General features: G+C 38.4%; 1 protein-coding gene across 1 annotated transcript; it reads right to left on the reverse strand.

The window, feature by feature from the left end:
• Positions 1–1702: 1702 nt before the first annotated feature.
• On the reverse strand, positions 1703–3973 carry LOC127872382 (cytochrome P450 2J2-like). Its single transcript, XM_052415713.1, has 4 exons — positions 3771–3973; positions 2912–3141; positions 2398–2609; positions 1703–1896 (listed from the first exon to the last, which is right to left on the reverse strand). The coding sequence occupies exons 1-4, from the start codon at positions 3971–3973 to the stop codon at positions 1777–1779; spliced, it is 765 nt and encodes a 254-aa protein (XP_052271673.1). The 3' UTR covers positions 1703–1776.
• Between the last annotated feature and the right edge of the window lie 4188 nt (positions 3974–8161).

Consider the following 8161-nt stretch of genomic DNA (forward strand, 5'->3'; position numbering starts at 1 on the left):
CATTCCGTAAATTTTCGTAAAATAACATTAACACTTAAACTACCAGTTTTCCTTATAGCAATATCCTCAATTTCAACGCTATATGTGTTATGATTACATAAAAACACGAAACGATTGAATATTTTTTAGAGTTCTGTTGTCGTTATATTTTGTGATACTACAAGGAGTGCTGATATAAAGTATAAAATACATCACTCATTGTATGAGCACCGATGGCCGAGTGGTCTAAGCGATAGACTTTTACTCCAAGGGTCAGTGGTTCGAGCCCAGTTGAGGGTTACTTTTTTTTCTTTCTTTAATCTTAATTTTGTTTTTATGCCTCTGGTATGTAGCCATATAGCATTTGAACTGTCTATCAGTCCGTCTGTCCGTCCGATAACTTTAACATTGGTCATAACTTTTGCAATATTGAAGATAGCAACTTGATATTTGGCATGCATGTGTATCTAATGGAGCTGAACATCTTGAGTCAAAGGTAAAAAACAAATCCAAGAGAAGTTACATGCTTTAAAGGGAGATATATTTATCATTTGGCAGGTACAGATCATTTTTACAAGGGAAGTAATATTTTTTAAAGGGATATAATAAAAACAAAAGTAAATAAATCAAAGCGGCGCAGTAGGGGGCAACGTGTTTCTGACAAACACATCTCTTGTTTTTTACTGGAGCTTGTTAGATCCAAAGTTTACAATTATCAATATAAAGCATTTAATGAAAAACTTCAATACATTGTGAAAAAGCCCCTTTAAGACAAGCACATGGTGTGTGTCAAAACAATTGTATTGTGTGTATGTCATTAAACAAGGAAATGCAGCATACACCATTAAATTTCACCGTCGTCTTATAAATGAATCTTTTAAAACAAAGAACCAAAAAATACTCTTGCTAAGAACTTCATTATTTGTGTTATCCTGATTTTGAGAAAACAATCCAACATATTGCAATCGATTTTTATTTAAATTCAATGGTAGCTTGGTTAATATGAACAGTGTCTGATGCGTGCACAACGCGTTATATGATTTACGCATGTAAAGGTGGTTATAGTGAGGGTTATAAACCATGCAACCTTCTTAAAACCAAGACAAACACGCGTTTAGTTGACACTTTTTATGCTCAAGAAATATGTACTATACTTTTTATCTAAATGGATACTTTGTTTTATATTATGATTTGCAGCACTGACCATCTTATATTATTGACTTTTTGTATTAAATTTGTATTTAATGTTCTGTGATAAATAAACGCCATGCAAAGAAAACACTTTATTAACACTTTCATTAGCGATATTGTCATTTTAACTTGTGAAACATATGAAGGAAAAAAAGTCGTCTGTATTCCAACACTTAATTTTCAATTATCAAACTGGCGCTATATTAGCTTAAATGAATTGAATTATGGGCTGGATAATTCGTCATCAACAGTGCGTAATATAAGACGTTTGTTCAGTTGTCAGACAATCATTGTTTAACAGTTTGCATAGATATGTATGAGTACACTAGGTATTGACCTTTGAGACTGCTAAGCAGTTCTGAACTTTCAACGGAAAAAATACATTGAGTACACTGCAGTGAGTAAACTAAAAAAACCTACTCATTAAGTATCACAAATGTGATCATTATAAACCGAACATTCACAAGTTGAATGCATAATTTATTTAAAGTTTGATCAAACATTGCCCTTCATTCGCTTAAAAAATTATGTTTGCTAACATGAATTATGTATATGCATAATACATAACAATTGGATTGTCACTCAGCGCGTCATTCGCGCTGCCAGTCAACCGCCCCTAGGCACTGCTAGAATCCTGTAAGGCTTTGGCGCATGTATCATTGTGAACACACCGTCGGTGGTCGTCATGGAGACTTCTTTCCCAGCCGGACTTTCGAAACGAAACCTCTGCAAACAATTGGTATGCTTTCTATCCGGCTGTTAGCGTGATACTGACTAGTTAATTAAGTCAAAATAATGATATAAAAGGATGATTGTAACGCGTGCAAATTCTGACGGGCCGTGTGCAAAGTCATGTCTAACAATTGCAACGTAATATGACGTTTGCAACGGACACAAAACGAATACATACGACATTGACCGATGTTTTGACAAACAAGATAAACAAGGAATTATGTCCGGTCTTATTGACGTTTGATATCCCAAAGCAATGCAACGTTGCTCTAGGCATGACTCACTATTGAAGACCTTATGTAACGTAACCTACATTTTGGGCATTATTGAATTAATATAATAATCGAAATTTGTATCAACGCAATTAACCAAATTTCGATTATTATATTAATTCAATAATGCCCAAATTGTTCGTTACGTAACAATACCATGCAAATGAGCTTCTCTTTGCACGCATACAAATAAATAAAACTCAACATGACCGAACCTTAACACCTCCATGTAGAAGGCCTCCACCTGCACTAAGGCCGGCCGGTTAAAGACAGAGGGTGGCAGGAAATTGCTAATGCCGCTCGTGATTTCCCTGTACAAGCTTTCTTGAATCTCGGGATATTCCGTAAGGCACACGATACTCCAGCGAAGCGCGGTCGTCGTCGTTTCGGTTCCGGCAATGAACAAGTCCCCGATTAGTGACTCGAGATACTCGTCTGAAATAATCCACATATCAAGAAACATCCGATAAACTGTTTAACTAATTACATAGGAGTTGCTGCTACTGCTACACACCGCTGCTCATGTTATTTTAAATTGATCAGACATGTTTTAGTTTTTTATCGAAATGCCGGCTCCATTTAAAAGCACAATGTAGGTTAAAAAATATGTACAGTACACATTTGAATCGTCATCTTATATCGAAAAAGCACATGGTATTTTTATTAATGAATCTTGGATTGCAATAGCCATTATTAACTTGACTAAAAACTGACCGTTAAAACAACATAATACGCACAGCTTATACTCGTCTGCTCGTTCGCCAGCTCGTGCTTCTTTACCTCTCTCACGTAGGCACTGACCAGGTCCTCTATGCAGTTCTCGTCGTACGTTTCCACGTGCTCACGTACTATATCCGCGCAGAAGGCGTGCAGGGCATCCGAGTTGGCGATCATCCGCCCGACTCCCAAGGGATCCCCGGGCAGACGGGCCGCCCACGGGAAGAAAATGGCGATGTCCGCCGCGGAACTGAAACACACTGATATCGTGACACGAAGGTGCTTTGTACCTGCGATAAACCGTTTGTTAAAAAGCTATGGCTAAAGAAAATTCTACACATCACCATTTAAAGGGACTTTATCCGTTTTGTTAGTGGGATCACCTATTGCCTATCCAGGGGTGATGCTAAGTGGGCTTTGAATAAATAACGAGCATTTGGCCAGTTGCTCATGTTCTCGTGCAGATAAAATAAGCGTTTTTATGTTTAGATTAATTTGTTTTATCATATATTCCACGATTTTTCTGTTTGTTCATGATTACCAAAAAATCCAAATTTTCATCAAATGGCGTCAATCATGTACAATGCTGACATAAAGCTTAGTTGGGGTGTAAAGGACCGCGTTATATAATTTGATCTCTCACCTGCCGGTACAGTTGATAGTTCATTTCGACTATACACGTCTAATTATGAGATCATATGAAACGCAAACGGATAAGGCACATACATGGTATAATGTGTAATGACTGAATCGCTAATTATGTAATGATTTTCATACACATTCGTGCAAATTTGATTACAACACAAGCTAAACTTACCGTACATTTACATCGAACATTTTTATCCATTCTCTTCATTTGAGAACTTTCTTCGGAACAACATCGAGCAAATCTCGTTGGCAACGTGGGTACAAATCACATCTTTGTGATCGAAAGGTTCACCATTGAGAAGTCCTATCTCATCGACCATCAACGCAGCTTGTTCCTGTATGGTTGCGTCTAGCCTAGTCTTGGCCATACCAAAGTCCTTCAGTGTGCCAAGTGTGAATCTTCTGTGCTCCCGCCATGGTTCCCCGCTTGCCATTACTATGCCTGAGAACGCGGACAACCAAACAGACTAAAGTTTGAGATATCCATATTTAATAGACAAAAATTAATTATGTATGTTAAAGGGACCGTCAACCACAAACGACGAAAACAATAAAAGTTCTAAAATACCGTATTTTTACAATTATTAGTTTATATTGATTAAAATATCACGACTGGTATATTACATTACTTGAAAAAGTTGTTAAGTTTTCATATTTTCAGTATATTCGGTAATAAAATGTTACTGGGTATGTGTACCAGGTAAATACCAGTCAACTATAAATAACGCAAGTAGATTGATCATCATCGTTACGTGGTTTATCCAGGAATGCAAATTGTGCATGCGTAGTGAATTGTATATATTCTATATATAAAATGATCAATCTACTTGCGTTATTTATAGTGTGTATATCGTCATGTTACCTATTTAAGCGATGTACTTTCGATTTCGCATCACGAAATTTTATTACCGAATATACTGAAAATATGAACTTTTTTCGAGTAATGCAATCTACCAGTCGTGATATTTTAATCAATATAAACTAATAATTGTAAAAAAAAAACGGTATTTTAAAACTTTTCTTTTTTTCGTCAATCTGGTTGACGGTCCCTTTAAACCTGTAGTGCTTGTATTGAATTTCTTTATTCATAACGTTCAAATAAATGTTCGTACCTTACACATGTTTATGATACTGAAAAACATAATAGACCTATATTAAAGATGAAGATAGACTTTGAAAAAGCATTTGATACCCTGTCTTTTTATTTTGTTTGAAAAACGCTATCTAGTTTATTGGTGTGCCCCAGTTTTATTAACTGGATATCACTCTTTTATCATAATACGTTTACTGATGGGCAGTTGAATGGTTTTCTTTTCGAATTATTTAACATAGGCCGTGGCTGTAGACAAGGGGATCCCGAAAGTCCATATTTATTCATTTTATGAGCTGAAAGTGTGTCTATCAAAATATGGAAAAAAACATAAGAATAGCGCATATATGTGTATAAATGGCATAGAATATAAAATAACCCAATTTGCTGATGATACAACATTACTGCTTGATTCTTCGTCAGTTTTCCCAATATTCTGGTTTACAAGTTAATTTCGATAAAAAAACCTATGTTATTTGAATAGGTTCTTTAAAATATAGCACTTGTTCCATAAAAACAAAATGGAAGTTGGTTTTCGGTACCAATATTTTAAAACAACTTGGCATGCAGTTTTATATTGGCTTTGAGAACATGGTATCCTTAATTTGTATGCCCCCAAAGGAGGGCATATAGTTATCGGACAGTCCGTCCTTCCGTCGCTCGTTGCGTACGTCCATCCGTCACACTTTGCATTTAGGTTTCGAAAAATGCTCATAACTTCTATGTCCTTTCACATAGCAACTTGATATTTGGCATGCATGTGTATCTCATGGAGCTGCACCTTTTGAGTGGTGAAAGGTCAAGGTCATCCTTCAAGGTCAAAGGTCAAAAACATGTATCAAGGCGGCGCAGTAGGGGGCATTGTGTTTCTGACAAACACGTCTCTTGTTTATGATAAAATACAAAGAATTGAAAAATGTATCAAATACTGGCATAGAAGAGCGCTATCGCCAATTTGTAGATTATAAGTTGTTTATCTCTTTTATTACTGCTTCTTACTATAATAACATGTTTTTCAAATTTGTTTGGCAAGGTAAGCAAACAATTAAATATAAAGTACTTATTAAAGATAATGTCAATGGAGGTTAAAACAAGTATATTCGTATGTTAAAAAGTTAAACATTCTATGGTTACACAGGCTTTTTACAGTTTTTAGCAGTTAATGATTTGGATTTACACTTAAAAATATAATTGCATTAAAAAAATAGTTAACGTCTGAGAATACTACATTTAATCATGTGCAAGAAAGATATTTAATCCATTTCGGAAAGACGTCTTAGATTCATTCGCATATCACAAAATTTCAGCAACTTCCATTATTCTTTAATAATAAAATTTTAGTTGGACACGAACCTTTTTATGTTTCTAGTTTGTATCACAAAGGAATACGATTCGTTAAAGATATCATTGTAACGTGTTCGTCGTTTCTTCGGGATATATACGGTGGCTCCAAACACCAGTGGTATGTTTCAACACACAGCTTTTCCTGGGGCTTTCCTTAGCCGTTTGATTAGATAATCAACTGCCTCAATTTAGACTGGAATCAATGAATATTTATACTATTAATGATTTGTAATGTATGTATTATTGGTATGATGAACGTTTAATCACTTCACAAGCCGGTTTCATATGCCATGTGTGACTTGGGTTGACTTGGGTCAACTTTGGTTGACTTAGGTGTCTTGGATTGGCTTGGGTCGACTTGGGTTGATTAGGGTCAACTTGGGTTGGCTTTGGTCGACTTGGGTCGTCTTGAGTTGACTTGGGTCGACTTGGGTCGACTTGAGTTGACTTGGGTCGACTTGGGTCGTCTTGAGTTGACTTGGGTCGACTTGGGTCGACTTGAGTTGACTTGGGTCGACTAGGGTCGTCTTGAGTTGACTTGGGTCGACTTGGATCGTCTTGGGTCGACTTGACCTATATTAACGTGTCTGCAGAGCGTTCAATGTATGCGTTATGCAAGCAGGACAATTGGTCAGTGTTGTACAAGCGTCAATAAGAAGCTTGACAGACTCAGTCTGACCTACGAGACCTAACACGTGCACTAAGTGGAATGAAAACCTTTGACCCGGACTTATATACGAGTCTCTAGGCTACTCAGCAAGCTAAGGCATGTTGTGCGCAAAGTTGCCAGGGTCACCTCCACTCGAAAGTATCCAAAGTCACAGAGATGTCCCTTGCTCAGGCTGACCTGAGAGACCAGAAAAGTGCACTGACTTATATTACCAAAGGAGACCTGTGCCCGGACTAGTATGAGTCTCAAGCTTACCCAGCAAGCTATGGTATGTTATGCGCAAAGTTGCTTGGGTCACCCCTACTCAATAGGCATCCAAAGTCACAGATACTTCCAATGGTATTTGGTCTCTAATTACTATAACGTATTAAACGTTGTGTTCTGTTCGACGATCAAACGCAGACTGCTCGCTCCCGTTGTTCTTGTTCTGAGTTTATTTACAGGTCCCACGCCCCTTCACGGAGTCATTTTAGCTGGACCTGCCCCTGTGACTTTTCAGGGGAAAAAGATTAGTTTTGAGCCAAAGTAGGCCAAATTTACCCCGGTTGTCCGGGTGTTCGCCAAATAATAATAAATTTTCTTTTTCTTTTTTTTCTTTTTTTTATTAATATTTTTGTTTGAATAGTTCAGTGCGCGTTGGCCAATGAGACCTTAATGTGCCCTGTAACGTGTGCTGATGGTGTGGTGTGGATCATGTGGCGTGTTTTGTGTGTGAGTGATGTGTTTGTGAGTGTTGCATGGGTGTATTCTGGGTCCTGTGTTGTTGATATGTGGATGGTTATGTATAGTTTGTGTTATGTGGTGGCCTTTGTCTGGAGCGGAAGAGGAGGAGTTTGTCGGGTGTTTTACGTCCGTCGGTCAATCGTGGAAGGCTGTATCTCATTTCAGTTCCCAGGGCGCATAACCCCCGCCCCCTCGCAAGCGCACCCACGCCGAGCGGGCCCGAGCCCCCCCCCCCCCCCCGCGCCCGCATACGGCCCCGCCCCGAGCCCCCAACCGCTGGAGCCTCCCGAGACAAGCACCCTCATCCACCCTCTTGCTGCGCGCGACAACAGATCAGCCAAAAACCGACCAAGGAGTTTCCCAAAGCCACACCCGGAGTCACCATCGTTCTTTCCCACCCGCCGCCAAACATCCAGTCCTCGTATCAGGCTGGGCTGTATTAAATTTATATTTATTTTATGATAATAACTAGATTAAATAGACGGAGAAGGATATCATTTATATAGCATATGATTGATGGTTTTATTTATACTTGTTATTATGTTGTGAAGATCCTGGTGTGGTTGTTTAAGGCTTTGTTATTATTTTTCCTATATTTATGTGTGGTTGTTGTGCTCTCCGCCCCGAGAGAGTTGTCAGTGGGAGTTCGAGCAGGATACAGGAAACGCCCCGATTCCAGAGGCGCCCCTAGTTCTTTTAAGTGCCCGGTGTATAGCACCGATACACTGCACCCCCGTTTAACGTCCCTCGCGGAGGACATGTTAGTACATGGTGTTAGTATTGGGTCAAATATAA

Source organism: Dreissena polymorpha, chromosome 3 (genome assembly GCF_020536995.1).
Source record: "Dreissena polymorpha isolate Duluth1 chromosome 3, UMN_Dpol_1.0, whole genome shotgun sequence".
Taxonomy (NCBI): domain Eukaryota; kingdom Metazoa; phylum Mollusca; class Bivalvia; order Myida; family Dreissenidae; genus Dreissena; species Dreissena polymorpha.